At 48.6% G+C, this 20041-nt stretch overlaps 1 protein-coding gene across 5 annotated transcripts in view; it reads right to left on the bottom strand.

Annotated features, from left to right (window-relative positions):
• NCKIPSD (NCK interacting protein with SH3 domain) overlaps positions 1-20041 on the bottom strand; it is a 60186-nt gene that overhangs the window by 36096 nt on the left and 4049 nt on the right. The window contains exon 2 of one of the 5 annotated variants that reach the window (XM_026075503.1): positions 3354-3556. The exons of the other annotated variants lie outside the window; for them this stretch is intronic. Coding sequence (XP_025931288.1) covers positions 3354-3365 — 12 coding nt within the window. The 5' untranslated portion in view covers positions 3366-3556. The remainder of the gene's footprint in view (positions 1-3353; positions 3557-20041) is intronic. 5 annotated transcript variants of the gene reach the window in all.

Here is a 20041-nt window from a genome sequence, read left to right as displayed (position 1 = left end):
GCTAACAGAGCAGAGCCTTTGAGCTCCCGCGGGAGAGATTTGGGCTCAGAAGTCTGGTGTTGCCCCCTCGGGGTCCTTCGCTATGGATTCACTCCCTGCTCCCTCCCATGCTTGAGGATATACAAAGATGAAACCCTGCTCATCGCAGACTAAGCTAAGGCTCAAACACAAGCAGGGGAGCACATCAAAAGGGTATTCCTGGGTGGAAGGCTGTCAGAGGAGAAGTAGGAAGAAAAGCCCAGGAATTCAGCTGGATTTATTGCAGCCACGCCGGTAACTGCACGGGTGGGGGCAGGCAGAGCCCTCAGCAGTCACTGCAACCCGAATACACCAGCTATTAACGACACGGTTTGCCAAAGTCACCGCATGGAGCACAGCGATGCCAGTGTCCGCTAAAAGGAAAAAGGCTGAAAGGGCAGTAGAGATACTGCAATGACTATATTTGAAGCTGCCAACCTCATGCACCCGTACGAGACGAATGCAGACACCAGGATGCAGAGGGCAAGGCAGAACCCCGGTTAAGCCTGCTCTGCCGAGCTCCTCGTAGGAGTCTGCCTGCACTGCCAGGGTCTTCTCCGTGTGCAGTAGCACAAATATTAGGCTGTGAGCCAAGAGAAATCAATAGGACATGTTCTCCTGCTCAACACAAGTGGAAATGGAGGGATATTTTGGTGACATATTGATCCATCAGAAGAGCCACTTATATGGCAACTCATTCCAAAAAAGAGTGGCCATTAATCCCTCTATGATATACTTCCAATCTAATAAAAGAAAAAATGCTGTAGCAGAGAAATCCTGGCCTCTATAAACAGCCTGTCAAGACCGGTCTGGACACCATGAGACAAGAAGAAGAGCAGAGCTGTAAACCTTGACAACTGCTGGCTAGACTGGTTAATAGGGTGTGTTGCACGTGTCCCAAGCTGTATCAGAGAGAAGGGGCATCTTCAACACCCAAAGACTATTTTCTGCAGGTGAGCTTCACTTCAGGAGCAAGTTACATCTCAATTAGACCTCTGGATATTAGAGAGAAAACTGAATTTCCTCCTTTATAGCCTGGTGGAGGAGAATTACAGAAGCATCAATAAATCATTATTTCCCTTCTCCTTGCTAATAACATGAGCAAACAAAGGTTTCCCCCAGAGCCACCTGCCAATTTCCTCCCGCTCCCCTCCGCAGAAGGAGACTTCCCACGTGACGAGGGGTAGAGAGAGATCTTGGCTCTGCCTTGTTGCGCTCCGCAGGTCTCGCCTCTCCCGAGGCAGAGGGGGAAGCGTGCTTTTCCCGGCGCCAAAGACACGCTTTCAGAAGCGTTCTTCTAGGCCGTCTCGCAGGTATTTGAGTATGGCCAACCCAGGGCACAGGCAGGCTGAGGGTGCAGGCACATGTGTGCAGACGAGGATGCGTTGGCTGGAGGACACTGCCCTAGGAGATGCCTCTCCAAAGAGAGCACGTGCACAGAGTGCGCTGCACATCTCCACCTTCCCCATTAGAGAGGGACGAGCTGATAAGAGAACTGAGCATGTTTTGGAAAACATTGAGACTGCCCGTCTCCTGGCTATACCGCTAGCACAATCTTCTCTCCTGCTTTCCCAGAGCTACCTTAAATATCATCCCCCTCCTGCTTCGTTTTGTGTTCTTCCACACGTACCACCCTACTCGGCACCCTACCCCGTGCCTGCGCTGTTCAAATGCAGTCACACAGAAGAACTTGCTCAACAGTCTAGAACAATCATACCTTTTGAAAAGCATTTTCTAGACAAACAGGTTGACAGCTGCATCAGCATGGCGAAGACAGGCTGAGCCACCCCGCGTGTGCGAGACTCCTACATTTACGAAAGTGGCCCATTAATGTACGGCAGGCCTTTCTTTGCCTCTGCGGGGGGCTGATCCAAGAAAACATGCCGTTTTTTCCTCACCTCCCCAGTTTTTAGTGATCAATGGCATCTGCTCTTCTGCATGTGCAGGAATCACTGCCCTCGTTTCAGCGGCTGCTTTTGCAGTAACAGCGGTGCCCAGGCAGGGTTGCTGCTTTTCACCGTCATGGCATCGCTCAGGCTCTCACAACACGACAACAGAAGACAGACAAAGTTTTGTCTCCACTGACGGCTCAGTATTCGTGCAGCTGCGCTGACACGGACCGCTGCTGAAATTAGGGTATTTATCCTGCCAGCGTACGCAGGCACAAACTGGTTCTTTGTTACTCAGATCAGAGACGAACACCACCTCGTAGGTCACATGCAGCGCGTCCCCAGTCACCGCCAGACTGCCGGGGCACCGCGCTCCTTCCAGATTTACGCGACTGCTGCAGCAATTCACAAAAAGCAGCCAGCCTGGGTTCCGCCAGGGCCCCGCCACGGCGGGCAGGTGGAACAGACGCCAGCTCCCCTTCCCGAACCACTGAGCGCAAACAAACTCGCTGGGGTTTGGGTTTTTGGTTTTGCTTTTGGAAATTCAGCTCCTTTCTCTTGACATTTTTGCGGCCCCAATCAGGGATTTTTAGTCCCCAGGCTGTTGGCTAAGAGATATGCATTAACGTGTTCTCACCAGTATGAAGATACTCTGCCCTGCAGCACTTAAAAACGCAGGGTAAAAATACTACTAAACAATGCACGTTTGTCCTGCCTACAGAGCAGATAAGACGAGAAACGCTCCAAACAAACCTGCAGCATCTCTTTCTAGCTAGCCAGCAAACAAAGACACAGCTGAGCTCTTCTGACAAAGAGGCAGCCCAGAAACAGATCTTGAATTCCTGCTGATATGCTGTAGTGGGTTTCTAACAGATCAGTGTTTTCCTGCTGTATGCTGACAGTACCCACTCAAGCATACAGCGTGCATGAATGAAAAAATGAAGAGAAAGAATAGCTGGAGAAAAGGGCTTAAACCGTGCAAATCATGCTAAAGCAAAAGCCAGTTTCTGGCAAAAGAGATGCACCAACCAGGGACAGTGTAGGCAAGAGCAGCATGTGGACTAGACAAAATCCTGAGGGCAGCAGAGGGATGCACAGCAATCAGCCTTCAACCAGTCTGCAGTCAGAGGCCGACTTCTCTCTCAGGAGCAGTCAAAGAGAAGGTGGCAGGGGGTCCCCAAGAGACAACGAAACGCATGCAACCCGCCACTGCACCCTTCTGCTTCCACAGGCAGAAACGCTTCATCCAGAGTCTCTCCAACCATGCTCAGACCCTGTTTACCAGCCATGATGATCAGTGCAGCTGACCAAAACCAGCCACTGATTTCTTCACTGTGCAGTTCTGTGCCCTCCAGTGACCAGCACGCGGCTCTCAGGCCAAAACGTGCTGAGAACAAAAGCACAGGGACAAAGGTTTTCGAAACAAAACAGTCAACACATACTTACGTATCTTGCCATTCCCTGACGCCTTAATTCTTACTGCTCTCAGCGCTCCAGGGACCTTCTCTCGGTATCAGTTTGTCTCTGGCGAATTGCTGCCAGACAACGGAGCTCCGTCTCTCCTTAGGCTTTGCCTGCTTAACATCCTTTTGGCACGCGATTGTCAAGACGAGTCAATATGAGACGTGATCAAGGAACAATCACGGCATCTGTGCAGGGCGAGCATATGTTTCTACTTACATATATAAACAAATTCTATATATACCCACACATGCCTTAGAGCTACTGTCTACACTGAAAACTAAAGATAGTCTCTACATTAATGAAGGCTCAGGATTAAGAGCCAGTATATATAAAGGAGGAAGGAAAGAGGCTGGAGTCTAGTGTAACCAGTTATTCTAGAACTTTTGACATATTAGCATTAAAAGTCACACAAAGAAAAAAAAACACAAGAAAAGCAGCTTTGGAGGTCTTTGCACAGTCATCCTTAGTCTTCCTCCCTTCTCAGCAAGATTTAGTGCAGCTCCTAGAACTACCCACGTTCAGTTATCAAAAGTGTATTAAAAAAATGTACATTAAGGACGATCAAAGTGCAACTAACTTCTGATTGCCCAGAGCACTGGAAACTCTCCGGGCAGATTACAAGATGATAGTCTCAGGCCGTGTTTGTTTTGATCGAATCAGCAAAGATGTGGATGTGGACTGAAAAGCCAACTGCAGAAACAGACTCTTCGCAGTCGATCTTGTTTGCTAAGTATTGGAAAGACAAGGATCAAAGCCGGAGCCCAAAAGAAGAAACAAGCCTGTGAGACCATGCAAGTTCCTGCCTTCTCTTTAGCATTCAAGGAAGGTTTAGTTTTCTCCCCTAATCTATTTTTATAGAAGAGACTGTAGCAAAATGCTGCAAAGGTGACAGTAATATGAGAGGCAGGACTGAGAAATTCAAAATTCTGTGATTTTCAAGAGAACTGCTCTCCCCACCTATACACCTCAGCACATAAGTACATTTTAGCACATTAGAATTGAGTTAGTAAAGTCTGCAGAGGGTCAAGCAAGTAAAATTGCAAATAAGCTGGCAATCTTTGATATGTAAAGACAGATTCAAAAGAGCATGTATGTGTTAACTGAAAGGGACTTTCCTATTGCATACTACAGATTGACACGGATTTAGCAACAGACAGCTATGTGTTTGAGAAAGATGTAATAACTTGTGATTCATCTTGCAAGGTCATTTGTGATTTATCAGTTTCTTCTTCAAAATCCTCCCTCTCCCATGGCCTACCTCTCGGCAAGGGACAGAGCAGGGAGGCAAACTGCAGCTATCACGCTCTTTGGGCACAATTATTGCATTGCCAAATCCTGAAGCTGTGGACAAAATCTACAGCTTCTCTTATTGTCTTAACAGGAAAGAGAAGACCAAAAAAGGAAGCTGAACTGCTGCCTCAGCCCCGAGGCACCATCAGCTCAACAGTGAGCACCAGAAAGACGACCTGGAAGGAAGGTACAGGCTTACAACACAGCGACTGCCAGCAGTGCGGACCGTTTATGAAAGAAAATGAGAAAAAGGAGGTAGACAGCTCAGGATGTGAGGGAATGTGGAATCTGTGGATTTAGGCATGAACAATTTAATTCTGTCATGCAGAAAACAAGCGCAGCTTTCAGGTATCTGCAGCATAAACAGCCATATGTACATTATTAAAGCCACTAATGAGAGACAAGAACTTCTATCCTCATGGGGCAAACAGAGGAAAGTCATCAGCTAATTTTATTCCTGGAAAGATGTAAATTGCACAAAATTGTAAACCAGATGCAAATCCCCAGGATCTTTTCAGCAGCAACCGGAACAGCACTCCGGGGCCTGACAGCAGCCCCGGCTCCTTCCTGCAGAGCTGTCAGCGCAGAGAGGAAACCTGCCTTGCATTAGCATGAGCAAACTTTAGGGAGAACTTTCCAAGGCCCCTCTAAACAAAGATTATTCCAGTCAGAAGGATCAAAGAGAAGCTTGCTTGCTGCAGGATCAGTTAATAGTCTGGCTAGAAAATAATTTTCTAGTGTCCTAGGCTCTGCAGGCAGAGTAAAAGCTGTCTCTCCTGGCCTAAAGTGATGCAGCTCTCCCCGTCACCTCCCAAAATTAAAAGAAAGCTAGCAGGGTAGAATCAGACACCACGTTAACTCGTACAGAAAACCCAGTACTTCCTTCTGCAATGAGCATTTCTCTTCTTCAGGTTACTTGGATATCCTATCAGAAGCACAGGTTATCATGGTAATGTGATGAAGTCATGCCTGTCACTTACTCCAAAACAAAACAAATCCATACCCAACATACGAAAAAAAAAAAAAGAGAGAGAGAGAGAGAGAGAGAGAGAGAGCGCGAGAGCGAGCGAGAGCGAGCGCGCATTTGTTACCAGGATTGGAAGTCAAGCAACTACTGAGCAACAGCAAGCAAAGAGACAGGGTTTACACTGTCCCCATGCTTGAAGAGAACGGCTCCACCTTTCCAAAGAGCAAAGCCCCGTTGCAAGTTGGGGTTCATTACTTAAGAGTATTTATATCCTTTACCATCATCCCTTTCAAACAGCTCCTGAGCACCACAGGTGGACTGAGATCCTTGAGGATTTCTCCCTCTGATATTTCATGCCAGAGACCCAAGAGAGCAAGCACACTTACAAAGCTTTTCCAAAGCAGGTGCCCCCCAAACAAACCCATTTATATATAATGTTCCCTCATAACACATCTCACCCACAATTTCTCTTTTGTCCACCGCCTCTTCAGGTCACAGGCACAGGTATTTGAAATTTCAGTACTAGGAAAGCAAGAAACCTTAGCATTTCCAACCCCATCCCCACCCTACCAAAAACTGTTCAGGCTACACAAAGCAACCCACCACTGCTCCGCAAATGTAGCTCCCTGAAGGTTCACAGATACTTCCTGAAATAGTCTTTCACCCAAGCAGAACTGCCGTTAAAACCATATTCATTCCCAGTATTCATTGCTCCTGCTTCATGAAGCAACCTACATGATTGTTAGGGTAAAAAATACTCATTAAGGGACTTAAACAAGAGCCACCAGTCTCCTAAGAGGCACGTCGTACTCCACAATCTTGCAAACAAACAACGCTTCACCCTAGGCGATCCTGGTGGCAAAAGCAAACCATAAAGCCTCTGCAGACAGCGAGCAGACTGAGAACCTTTCAGCACGGCCTACGCACAATATGACAACCTGACTCCTAGTAAAAGATAATATTTAAAATGCTCATTTGCTTTCAGGTGGGCCATCTGAAAATTAATGCAAGAAAGAACAACTCATGCTGGAAGAAAACAAGCATCTTCCTTGCTCCCCTACCACAGATTTCCATAACTATATATTTTGACATTTTCAGAGTAGCACTACGAGACAGGGGAGGCTGTTCACGCTGTCGGCTTATTAGTGCCATACAGAAAAACTGCATGAAGTTAGATGTGCTAGCTAATTATAGCAAAGCCGTTTAAAGACCGTTGAGGATGCAGGTGCAGGGCAGCAAGGGAGAAGGCATCAGAGGGGCTGAAATATCGCACACGGGCAGTGCTGTCAAGAGGTAGATCACTTTAATTGGCCATAGACTAAACACCCAACATGCTTATTAGCTAAGAGCTGCTGCTGCAAGCACATTTATTCCTGGTAAAACGGATGCTTCTGCTGAAGCAATCAGCACTGAAACACCAACCAAACTCAGGGAGTCAACGCCATCAAGCTGTCACAGGACAACAGTAACCCAAATGCTTACTCTTCCCCCAAAGGAATGAAGATACCACTGAGATCTGTAGCAGCTTCTTACAGTTAGAACAGAACCACTACACGTGTGATCATGAAGACAGAGCATAAGCCAAAAAAAGGCAGGACATTGTGAACTAAAGACCCTGCAGCCTCATGAGTTGTTTTTTGACTGGCAGACGGTGGGAGCGAACAATGCCCGAGTCTTCTGTGCTGCAAAACTTAGACATGGTCACAATTTCCATTGACCTATTAAAGTATCTTGAGCATTGCAAGTTCAGCTATGTTTATCAGTGGAAGGAGGCTAACTTGCTGTTGTCTCCAGATTCAGTACAAGAACAAATCCAGGGGTTTGCTTGGTGGCTTTTTTCATCTTAAATGAGATTAGAGGGTTCAACTGGATTTGCTGACATTCCACCTGTAGGGAAGTATGAGGGTGGCTATAGAAGAAAAGCAATTCATTAGTGTCCTACACTATCTGTAGGAAAGAAAATAGCCTGTTCTAGCTGCAAGTTATAATCCCATCTCCTTCTGCAGCCTAGAATGACACGTGTGGACTCTCCAGCAAACATTAAGAAATTGGAACAGGAAAGCAATGTCCTCTTAAGACAGTGTGCTAAAGGCAGCAGATCGTCCATAATCCTGTTTTCCTCACCTCCCAAGGTAATGAACAAAAACTGCATTTGTTGGACTGTTCACCTCTCACGCACAAGACCTTCACCCCAGCTCATTTGTCTTATTACAGTATTGATTTCTCACGTCCATCTTTTCACGTGCCACATCCCCTTGTCAGCATTCTCACGCGATGGCGTAAGTAAGAGCAAATTAATGTGTTTCAGGAAGCCTTTCCAGCCCCTCCCCAGCAAGGCCAAATCCTGCAGGACAGGAGGGGCCAGGAGCAACCTCGCCTCCACACGGACCCCGCTGGTGGCCCCTCCGTGGAGGGGCCGGAGTAGCAGGGGCCACGGGGCACCCAGGCAGAGAAGGGGGGGGATGAAGTTGCCTGATGGCAAGCAAGGGGCTACCATAACCAGCACATCGGGTGGTTTGGAGAACCCTTGTGCTTGCTGTAGGTCTCTCTCTCTGTTTTTTTCCTCCTCCCTCTCCATAAACCCCTCCAGGCTGAGGCTGGCTGCTCGTCCGCACTCATCAGCTCCCCACGGCCAGGCTGTCAGAGGTTTGGGCGTTACTCCACATCCAAAGAGCCACACGAGACCAAATACTGTGAACAGTGGTTTTGTTGGGAGAATTTTCTGCTCAGGCGTTAGTACTATATTAATAGTGTTTAGAACCTATTAAAGTGACCAGTGCTCAATGTCATTTGGAGATGTGAGGCTTCTAAATGAGAGCTTCAAAAACGCAGCCAGCTCAGATGTGGTTCATGCATTTAACAGTCTCAAATACCAGCCCATATCACTAGGGGAATGTTTCTAAGAGAGCCTGAGATTATGCTTTCCAAAACTGGATGCTGAGGGGATTTCTTTCCCTCCTTGATGTAAAAAAAAAAAAAAAAAAAAAAATACAGTACAGACCTTTTGATAATAACTGCACAATGATTTCAATGCTGCTGTTATCTCATGCCATCAAGCTAATGGAAGACATATGCCTGAAATCAATCCAAAAACAAATTAAAAGGCATGCATTTTTTATTTTAAGTGAATAAAGGTGATTCTGGGGCAGGCAAAAACTTCATTACTTAGAGCTTCAAGGAACTCTGTTTTCTTAATGTCAAATGGAAAAAGAGCCTTCAGCTACAAACATTTAATTCTGCAAAGCTCAGGGAAATCCCTAAGCTTATGCATTAAGTAGATAAAGAACCTTTATGCTCATCATTCTTATTTAGGGTAGAGGATTTTAATACAATTACTCTTTTTACATGCTGAAAAATATGGGTTTCCCTGATACTTGAGCACTCACTGCACATTGCCAGCCAGCACTTAATACAGACACAGCTGGCAACCCCAATCATCGCTAACTTCTCCCCACGTGTTCTTCAGGGACAGGAAAGCCAAAGCGCTGGGAGAAGTGGACTGCAGGCTCTCATTCCAGCACGTCACTCAGCTGTGATTCATGAACTGGGCATAACATACCTGATCTCAGATGTTTGAACCAGGTTACTCTGTGCCTCCCGCCCCAAAAAACACATATGCTTTCCTCAGGAAGGGAAAAAAAAAGAACATCTTCAAGCAGGCTGAAAAAGCACAGAATTCGTCGAGTTTACTCAAAATAGCATTCGCACTGCATCAGAACGAGAGGCCACGGAGGTCTGCATTTGTCTGCTTGGCGGGGAGCTTCGGTTTGATCTCTTTAGGCAGCCATCTGGTTTTTAAGGGCCTGCCACGGTTCCTGGTGCAACCGTCACAGCACACGGGCATCGCACCGAGCTCCACCGACGCAGCGCCCCAACCTCGACCGTCTGCCTGCACCGATTTCCACCTGCCGTCTGCGAGCAGACGAAAACCGCCCGCTCGGGCCGCCCAGGCGTCCCTGCTACCGCCAGAGGAGGACGACGCGATCCGCGGGCTCGGCGCAGCCTCCACGTCGTCTCTGGTGGGACAGGCAAAGAGCTTGCTCGGAGCGAAGCATTGCAGAGCTCACCTGAACCCTGCAGAAAGGGACAGACCGAGCCAAGCGACTCCAACGCTGGCGCTCGAAGCGGCTTCGGAGAGCAGTCGAACAACGACAAATTACGCACGGATGGGCCTCTGCGTTTTAGAGCTCTAGGGGGGATTTACAAATCCATCCATTAATAGGTAGGGGAAACCCCCCCAAAGAGCAGCAGGTTGCCTTTTCGGCACTGCTTCCTCGGGGGAAAAGTAGCGGTTAAAGCCCTGGGGAAGAGGGGAGAGGAGCCGGCAGCATCCGGGAACCGCAATCTCGGGGCAGGCACGTGGCTCACGCGTGCTGACCCTGCTGCATCGCGGCGCTGTACAGAACCGCAGCGCCCGCGTACCCCACGGGCGAGTCGTGAGGCCTTCGACGTCCCGCCGGCGCCCAAGCAGAGCCCCTCCTTCTCGTAGGCCACCCATCCTGGTTTTGCAGGTCTTGCCGCATCTTCTCCCTCATCCCTTTTGTTTTTAAGGGATATAATTGAAGGTTTGGAGCCAGGGCCTGCCCTCAGATTTCTGTAATACAATACACTACCCACACTAGCACCAGAAAAACAAAAATAATTAATGGCTATTACTTAGAAGAGATCTAATCTGAGCCTGGAACCAGTGATTTGGCAAGAAGCGACCCACAGCCTGGAATTATCTAGTGCACTTAGACTGACAGCTTAAAATTATTATTTTTTTTTTAAATTAAACCTTTCAAGAAGCTGGACAAACCAAAATACCAACCTATGCTAGCATTTCCGGACTGCAGGCACACCAAAAAAAGTAAAAAAAAAAGAAAAAAAAAAGTCTTGCAGAGTGCTTTCACACACACGTCCTCACCCTCAGCGGCCGGCGTGAGCAGGAAACGGGGATGGAGCGGCGTAGATGGGACCCCAGCAATATGACAGCACAGATACACGTATGTTCAAAACCGCATCTTGCCAGAACAACAGGCAACGGGAGCGCGAGGACCAGCTCAACACCGGCAGCCGCGCGGCGCTGCTTCCCGAGCGGCACCAGGCCGACGGCAGCAAGGACGCAGCCTCAGCGGCTCCCGTGCCGAGCGGCTTCCAAGGAGGAAGGGAGGGGCGGCTTCACCTTTACAGAGAACTGACACAGGCAAACAAATAACCAGGAAAAACAAACCCATGAACTTTCTGCCCCGTTCTGAAGAGCCCACGCCGCCAAAGTTTTCCTTCCCCTTCCTGCAAGCCTTCCTCCACCAGAGGATACGCACCAGCGCTTTGCTCCCTCGCAAGCAAGCAAACAGCCCCGACGGGTTAACTCTGCATGGCAGGGCATGAACACGGATGAGTCAAAACAAAGCTAACTCCCCTCTCTTGCTGCAATTTAGGAAGTCTTGCGCTGGGGACAACCGTTATTTCCCCGTTAGCGCCGAGGGAGCTGCGCTCAGCACAGCGCTCGACATCCCCACGGCAAGCAAGCGATGGGGGAGGCAGGCGAGCCCAGAGAAGCAGATGTGGTCGCTGATGAATCACGTCCTCAGTTCCACTTCCCCTACATCAAAACACTTTTGTTTTTTTAAAATCAAAGGTTTTGTCAAGTGGGGAAAAAAAAAAAAAAAAAGACGACGACAAGTTTTGCCTGACAAGCCCTCCTGTAAAGGTCAAAACTTATTTATGCACGAGCCATGCAGGCACGGAAAGGATGTGATGCTCCTGCCAAGCGGGACACGACTGGGGCAGCGGCTGGTCCCAGTCACTGCCATTCCCACCGCGATGTGTGACCAGAGGCAATGACGACCGTCGTGAAGCTGAATGGACCGTTGCCCAAAACGAGGATTTTTCTTCTAAATACACCAAGTATTTTGCAGCTCAAAATTCAAATTTGTCGAGAAAGCAAGATTCGAGCTCTTCCCATCGGACCAGCTTCTTGAAACCGTTTCAAGCAGGGCAAGTCAGAACTAAAGAGACCTGCTCTCCAGGAGGGAGAGGGACAGCTACGCTCCCCGGCACGGCAGCCAGCAAAGGCAACCCACACGGGTGCTCAGCCATCCTTCCTGCTGGGAACGTCTGAGTAACTCACAACTCTTAACTGCAATTTTAGCTTATTGTTTCTTGACCTTCCGTGAGGACTACAGAGAGGGCTTGTTCCCTTCTTTCCTGAAGCTTTTCACATAGCCTGAAGGCTCTTCTTCCCACGCTCCTCTCCTCTTATGAAGCCATGTGCCCCAGATCCTTCAGCCCTTCCTTGACCGGAGGGTCTAGGAAACAATCCAGACGCTCACGGTCTCCCCAGGCCCTTTCAGCTGGTCCCAGTACCCCAAACCAAGCACCCTAAGCGCATTACCACTGCTGAGCAGAGCAGAGACACCCCGTCACACCCCCCACAGCACATATTCCTGCTTTTAGGGTCCAGTCTAACAATCATCTTTCCTGCAACACTGCATGATGCCATTGACTCATTTTGGCACCGAATCCGCTGCAGCCTCCAGATCCTCCCTCGGAGGGCAGCCCTTGTACCGCCAGTCCCCAGAGCAGCTCTGCACCTGGTTATTCCCACCTGAGCCCAGAGCTGGTCCTCGCTGAACAGCATCGCTCCTTTCCAGACTATTTTTCTAGTGCTTGAAAGCCATTTTAGAGCATAGAACTAGAGTTCAGTGTGCTCACACCCCCTACAAGTAGCATCTGAAAATGTAGTAATTATCATCTTATCACCCCAGTTTTTTAGTTAATCGGAAAAGACTTTCACAAAATCCCACTTGGTACCAGTCCCCGGCACCTCTCCCCAGTACGATCTTCCAATGACTTTTGCATCTGCCGCAGAGCGGTTTCATCTAAGCGTTTGGAGGAGGGCAAACAAGTCAGGAGCTGTTTAAACCTCAGAACAGCTTCAGTCTCAGCCTGCTCCATCAGAGACCCTGAAGGGCAGTTGCCCCTGCTTGCTAAAAACGGTGCAAGGAGAGGAATTAGCCAAATATGACATGATTCCCCATTCACTGGTATACAAGCCTTCCAGGTCAGGAGGGAGAAGGGAAATTTAGGTAGGGAGCAGTGGAGGCTGTTTCCCCAATGGGGACCGAATGGCTTTTTTAGTTCATTTGAAGAAGGGCAAAGATGTTCTCTTGATGTTAATGTTAACTGAGTGTTCGCCACAATTGTTTTGAATGGAAAAATGGGAGATCTGAACGCCAAAACGCCTCTGGTGCTGCAGTACTCAGCAAGTTAGCTGGGAGGAGAGCCAGTCCAGGGGAATGGAAACACCCAGCCTGGAAACCAGAGAGCCTGGAGTCCTCCTTCCTGCTCAGCCACCAAGCTGCAGCACGATGGGGGCCTCTCCTCACTGCCCTTTGCTTGCACGGCTTTGCCCAGCCCAGGGGAGCTGCTCTCAGGTACCAAGGTCTGTTGAAGGGGTGCATACAGCACCAGCACCTACCTAACCCAAGCAAAGGAGTCAGCACCACTCGGTGAGAGTCTGCACCAGCAGGACGTGAGTGGCCAAGCTGGTCGGAGGGAACAGGTACGTCCTGGCACCGTTTCTCCCTGCTGCAGCACGGAGACCACACTGCTTCTCACACCGCATTAATAGGAGCACGCAGGAGTGGCTCCAGCATCTAACTTAATTATTTCTGCTGAGTCTGGTGACACAGCTTTGTAATCTCTCTCCAAGAGGCCAGACCTGAAAATGGCTACGCCTTCGCCTTTAGAAGTTAGCTCCCATTAACCAGAGGGGGGTAACAGAGCAATCTGTGCACACAGGCTTAGCAAAGGACGCAACAGCGAGTGTGAATTACAGGGCATCACCTGATCCAGCTGGATCCCTTTCTTTCCCTAAACGCACCGCAGCAGCCTCCGCCACATTTATTCATTGCTGAGCACCGTTCAGCGTACGCAGCGAACCGCACAGCGGGATACTTCAGAGGCAGCCCTGCTCCATCGTCCTCAGCAAGGCACCAGGCAGCAGACTGCTAGAGAGAGACAGACATGAAAAACCCCACCGATCTGGGACAGATCTGTCAGAGCCTCTGAACCGGGGCTGATCTCCCAGCCCAACCGTAAACGCTTCCAGTCCTCGCAACTCTTGCAAGGCTGCATACAAATGCACCTCTTTAGTGAAATAAATTGAACAAACTGTTAGTGCCGCGGCCAAGAAGAAAGCTTCAATTTAAGCTTTTCTCGCCGGAACAAGTGCAACACACATGCATTTAATTTGAAATCTTTGCACACAGAGCTCTGTTAGAACCTGTGGCTTGTAAAATCTGGGTTATAGCATTGAGCACGTAGGCCATCAGCGTCTCTGAAGTCTAGTTTTCTTGCAGATTATCTAATGCTATAGCTGCACATTAAGGCTACTTGTACTTCTCTCCTTATAATTCCTCTTCTGGAATTTATCTTTTTACCAGTGCCCAGACTGACAGCTCATATGCTGAATACAAAATCTTGGCTGGGAATGACAAAGTTTAAATCCTTCATCAGTGAGTGAAGCTGAGATGTTATTAAAAATTGTTTATTTTTATGTACATCTGAGTTATACAAGCAAGGGAAAAGAAAGAAGAAGCTGTTTCTAGAACAGAAAAAGGGCTCTGATAACAATGACCTTAACAGATAGATTCAGCTGTTTTCCATGTTTCAGCCACTGACAGATGTAAATACCCATTTTAAACCCTGCAATTTGACTTTCCCCATGGGCATAAATATGCCCCAGACCTTGCAAAGAATGTTCTTAGGTCAGCTGGTGACCGCGATACAGTGCGTTTTTGTCAAAGTCTTTCTTAGAGTACATCTCGCACCGAGCCCGCAGCACACTCCTCCAGCAAGGAGAGTCCTTCACACTTCTCCGTTAAGTGCTTTTCCCACCATCGCTAACACTAGCACATTTTTCTCCAAGGAGAAGCAACGCAAAAGTCCTTCTCTCTATTCTCCGCTCTTCTTTCGTTCCCTCTGTACTTTGCACAGAGCAACAATCCCAAAACTTTCAGTTTGCACTGGTTTCATTACAGAATCTGTCCTCCCCTGCTTTTGTCTACCCACAGTTCACTGATGGGATGCTGGCAATCCTGGAAGCCAGAGCAAGAGCGGGATCATTTGAAAAGCTGCACAACTACAAGCGGAGAACAGGTGCGGCTCAGCAAGCCCAGAGACATTCAAACCTCACGTTCAAAGACATCTGCTGGTCCCCTTAGGCTCAGAAGGAACAGGCAAGGAGCTGCTGGTGCCCTACTCCAGGTAAGGACAGCGTAAGACCCATCTTCTGAAACGTCAGAAGACAGCGATGGCTGACGGCAGGAAACTGTCCGCTTGTGTAGCACATCCACTGCCTGGACTTGATGTTCGCACTGCTACTGTAGAGAGACGTACCTATACTGCCACCCAGTCACCAGCAGCCTACTTTCACACGGGCTGACAGCAGTGTTGATCAGCTTAAATCTGCACCAACTAAGCTTCAGTGCTTATGAGATGTTCAGTTGAGCAACAGCCTTCCTGTGGGGCCTGCTGCCTTCATCCTCACTGACAGGCAGGGAAGCCACGTCTGGCAAAGACAGCCACTTGCCTGGAGTCCCATAAGGAGCTGGTGGCTAATACAAACAAAATCCAGAAGTCTTGATTCTGGGTCCCATCTGTTAATCACAGAAGCACCTTGCTCAATAAACATACACAATTCAGCAGTTGCTAAAGACCTTTTCCTGCAAACAGGGTGAGAGTAAGGGTTTCCACGTCTGCTGTCCACCAGGGGCAGCACCTTGCTAGCCATTTTGAACAGATGCTCCTGGACCAAAAATGGCAATCCCTCCCTTTGTAACGACAGTCAATTAACTTCCAGAGGTAAACAAGGGCAAAAAGTTTAAACTGCCTTCTCCTGATGTAAAGCATTCAAAAAATACCAGCCAGCCAGCAGCCTGAGCAAGGAAAGCTGCAGAACAGCAGCCCATGATCACACGTGTAACACACGAGCTGCTCAAGGCAAGCTGGGCACCAGAGAGCAGCATGCAAAATGCCCAAGCACGCGAAGACGCTGCAGTCCAGCAGGGAAGCTGGGAGCCAGACTGTGCCCGCACGCTCCAGGCCTCTCCAAAGGCCTGGAAGAAAGCAGCACCACATTCCTGCCTTCCAGCCTGACCCATCACACACCTTGCCCTTCCTCCAGCCTTAATAGAGCCCCAGCCACATTATTTAAAAGCAGACGTGGGCTCTGAGATGCTTCCTTACTGCTTGCTAACTTCTGAGCAACAGAACATTCATGTTGTCTGACCCCAAAACAGGCTTAAACATAAAGTTTTGACCCCAAAACTAACCCACTGGGACCATCCAGAAGTCCATCAGTGTGCTGCCTCCACATCCCCCATGGGCAGCCAGTAAGCAGCTGCAGGAATAACAAGCACAGCCCACCAGTGTAGCTCATACATGGCAGTCCAAGTCACAAAGGCAAATTTTATCTGATACCAAAAAGCTTAATTATTTTTAATCAAAGTACCCTAAGTGAGAAGAACAAATTTTCATAGCCAAATGAAAAAAGAGACTAAAGATCATCTGCATTTTTCTACTTTAATCATTCTGAACTGTGAAACATTGCAGAACTTCTGGTTTAAATTTCAAGTCTTTAGCTACAGTAATTAGAAACGGTTTTAATTCCCCTGACTGCATAATTTAGTTTCAAGAACAAAACTTCATCTCAAAGCCTTAGCAGTTCTGGTATGACAGCATCTCTGCTATTGTGACAGCCTGAAGAAAAATGCTTCATTCTTTCAGCTTCTTACACGTGTCAAGAAACGCAGCCTCAGCTGCAAAGCACTACCAGCTGCTTATTCTCCAAAATAAAACTTTATTTTTAGCCTGAGTGCTTATTCAGGATCTGTGCGAGTATTCTGATTAAGCTCTCGTGCCCATTAAAAGCTCTGTCAAATCTGAAACAGATGACAGCAATGATTCAAGCTCCACAGCAGTGCAGGAGATGCGCTATACAACAGACTGCGCTTACGTCTCCTTCTATTCAGGGGCAATGGGCCTGCAGGAGAAAGCCTGCCCATGTCAGGAGCACTCTGCTCACAAGCAGATTTCAAGCGGATCAAGGAGAAGAGGCTCTATCATATAGAGCTTTTGCAGCAAAGCACAGTTGCTAAAGCTCACTTTCCAGCAACCAGGGATTTGCTTCCTAAGAAATATTAAAACCACTATCAGAACATCTGATTATTTGACACCGTACAACCAACTCTGCTCCACAACCATCGCCATCTCCACCGTAGCGGGAGAGGCGTGACAACGCACCGGAGCTAAGCACAGCTCACGCCTCCGGACGCAGCCTGCGGAGCTCACCCTGCCTCCCCGGCGCTCCCACCGCTCGCCTGGCGCCAGCTCCAGCACTCGCTGGATCCTCACTGAGCCAACGCATTTGCTATCCTGGCAAAAAAGAAAAATAACGACCGGACAAGAAGCGATGAGTTTTCTGGCAAGTCGGCGAACTGAATTAATTCAGAGACGGGCTGACAAGCTGCAGAGGCAGCACAGAGGGCAGCGCTGGGCAGTGTGCCTGGGAAGAGGAGTGGGATCATGCTCCGAGAGCGGCTCCCAGCTATTAGACCACCTCAGCCAGACTGTCAACCAGCCCTCTGGGCTTTCGCTCCTTCACAAACCCCTCTTCTCCTTCCATCTTGGGAAGAGAAACACAGTTTCTGTGCCTACTAGACCAGAATTACCTGTATCATCCCTCTGTACATTTGCTTATGCTGCAAGGGAATTTTAAGAAATTGTTGCTAGGCTGCATGAAGCAGCCTCTTATTTTTATCACAGGCCTGTTTATTCTTGCAGAAAAAGATGCGATAAATAGCAGTCCCAGGCGTTATTAAAATGTACTCGTTGTACTCTTGGCTGTATCCACTTTCCAACCAGATGGTCCACAGTTTCTTGGCCATCAGTAGAAATACCTGCCCACCTAGACAACTCCCTTCTCGCTCTTCCAGAGGTAGAACATGAAAGCGTAAAAGATCAGAGAAGATCCCACCTGAACAGAGAATCTAGATCAATATTTCAAACAAAATTTCGATTATTTCAGATAAATTTCAAGATTTCAAGTAATTTTGAAAATGCTATCAATAGTAGTTTCAAAGCTATTTCCTAACTGCTTAATACAACCCAGCAGCCGATTTGCCACATACGGATAAAGGTCAGCATGCTGAATCATTCCCATTTTACCAAGAAACATCCCTCTTCAACTTACCTCTTACTTTTGCACCACTGGCGTTTGTCAATAGAGCCCACTAGTTATGACGGCCGTTCTCTCCTCAAGGCATAATATCGATATTTTTATTGATGCACAGACTACAGCCTGGTCAGCGTGCCCAAGAGGCAAGGCAAAACTACTTGTGATATCTGGTAAGGATGAGAGCTAAGATGACTGCTGCTCCCGCACGCAGGTCCCACAGCCAGGAGCAAATCACCACGGCCAGAAGGATCCAGCTGGTCCCTACCCTGCGCGAGGGTCTGCCGGGAGCAGAGCAAATGAGTTTTCCCGGCAGGCCGCACATCGCCTCTTGGGTCTGACATCCCCAAGAACTCAACAGCTAGCCTTGTACCCCGCACAGGAGCACGACGGACATGTCCGTCTCTCCTGGCCCTGCTGCTCACCACACCACCAGGGCATCACCAGCCTGCACCGCTCTCTCTGCTGGCAGGCAGGCAACGTTCCTCGCGCCGCTGCAGTACAGCTCAAAGTCTTCACTGACCTGAAGCTGGAATAACTCCAGATTCCCCTTAACAAATTACATGTCCCACCATAACGATGGTAACATATGGGCTACTTAACCCAACGAAAGGAGCCTTGTTATTTGCTAGACTCAGCATTCGCCCCTTCCTGGCAATGAGGAAGCCTCCTGCTCCTAAGGAAGCTCCCTACACTGAACTGCTTACTGCTTCCCACCAAGCTTTGAAAGCCCTGTCCTCTGCAATAAGTGGCTTTCTGACTCCAAAAGTTGATAGTTTCACTGCATAGTATTTGCCTGGCATTAGCTATTTATTAGCATTTGCCTCTACTCTGCCAATAGCTTGAAGCAATTATCACATGTGTCATCACCGGCCAACTTGGTGCTGGGGGCACATCTTCACCTGCCTCCGCAGCGGCACCTGCCAGCCTCGGGGCCCATTAAAGCTCTGCTCCGCAACGTTGCTCGCGTTGGAGCGTGCCGGCGTCACCGTGGAGCTGGCCTCGGCCTCGTGCAGGGCTGGCGTGCCGGCAAGCAACACTCTCCCCTTCCAAGGCACGAGCTGCCCCGGGCAGCAGTGGGGCCACAGGCGGCCTGATGCCTCCCTCTCACTGCTCGACAGCTTCGATTCTTATCCCCAGAACGGCACTCAGCTTGAAATGACTCTTAATAACCCAGAAAGGAGCCAAAGGGGAACTACGGAAGACTAAAATCAGCAGGAATATCAGCTGAAGTTGGGTGTTTCTAATTGACCCGAATTAACTTCAAACAATCTGTGTCTCCTGATGACCTAGCTTGGCCCTAATTTGTTTCTTAGAGGCATTAGATGTTCCTAAGAAGAGTCTGTTTTTCTTCCTACAACTAACCCTCTTTTAATGGTAACACTGTGAGTCACAAGGATTTCAGTACAAAATTCTGCCACATTTGTGATGAGAAGACATCGGCCAAGAAATAAGCTTAAAATAATAAGTGGGAATTACATTTCTGCTAGAGAAGCCAGGGCATGAGCTTCCCACATTTATGAAAGCTGAGCAAAAAGAATGAAAAAAATGAGAGGAGCTCTGAAGAAAACTAATGCTCCTAATAGTGGAAGGCACCAGCAAGAAGTAGCCCAATAGCCTCCCTCGAGCATCGTTTCAGCGGCCTGCTGTGACGAGCTTTCGGACTGCTCCGGGACGCGCTGCGGGCAGAAGAGATTTGCTGCGACCGTCCTGCGACCTATGGCCGATCCTTTACCTGAAACCTGACTACACTGCTAGGGCACCTGAAGGCTTACCTTTGCAATGGTGACTCCTGTTGGCCGCTCTCCCTCCCTGCGAAGCACACGAACACTAATCATTAGCTGCGTCTTTCTTGCTCTGATTTGGGCAACATTAATTGCCTCCCAAACCACTGTCTGTAATTAGCATCAGCGCCCTTATTAAACCGAGACTGGGTGACAAATTATTTGCACTCTCATCCTGGACACTCAGCAAACAGTTGCAAGTAAGCATTCAGCCGGAAGATGCTTTCTCCCATGCCAGGCCTGCTTTCCACGGATAGAAACAAATTCTGACTTCAGATCAGCTCTTCAGAGCTAGCAGGATGCAACAGTGGGAAGAAAGTCACATACACTGACAGTTACTACTATAACTGCAGAGCAGCAAATTAGATCCTGCTGTCTCATGCATCATCAGGCAAGTTCTAGCTCCAGA

The sequence above is a fragment of the Apteryx rowi genome, unplaced genomic scaffold (genome assembly GCF_003343035.1).
Source record: "Apteryx rowi isolate R43461 unplaced genomic scaffold, aptRow1 scaffold_405, whole genome shotgun sequence".
In the NCBI taxonomy this organism is placed as follows: domain Eukaryota; kingdom Metazoa; phylum Chordata; class Aves; order Apterygiformes; family Apterygidae; genus Apteryx; species Apteryx rowi.
The sequence above is the reverse complement of the archived record's forward strand: the minus strand, read 5'-3'. Positions and strand labels throughout refer to the sequence as shown.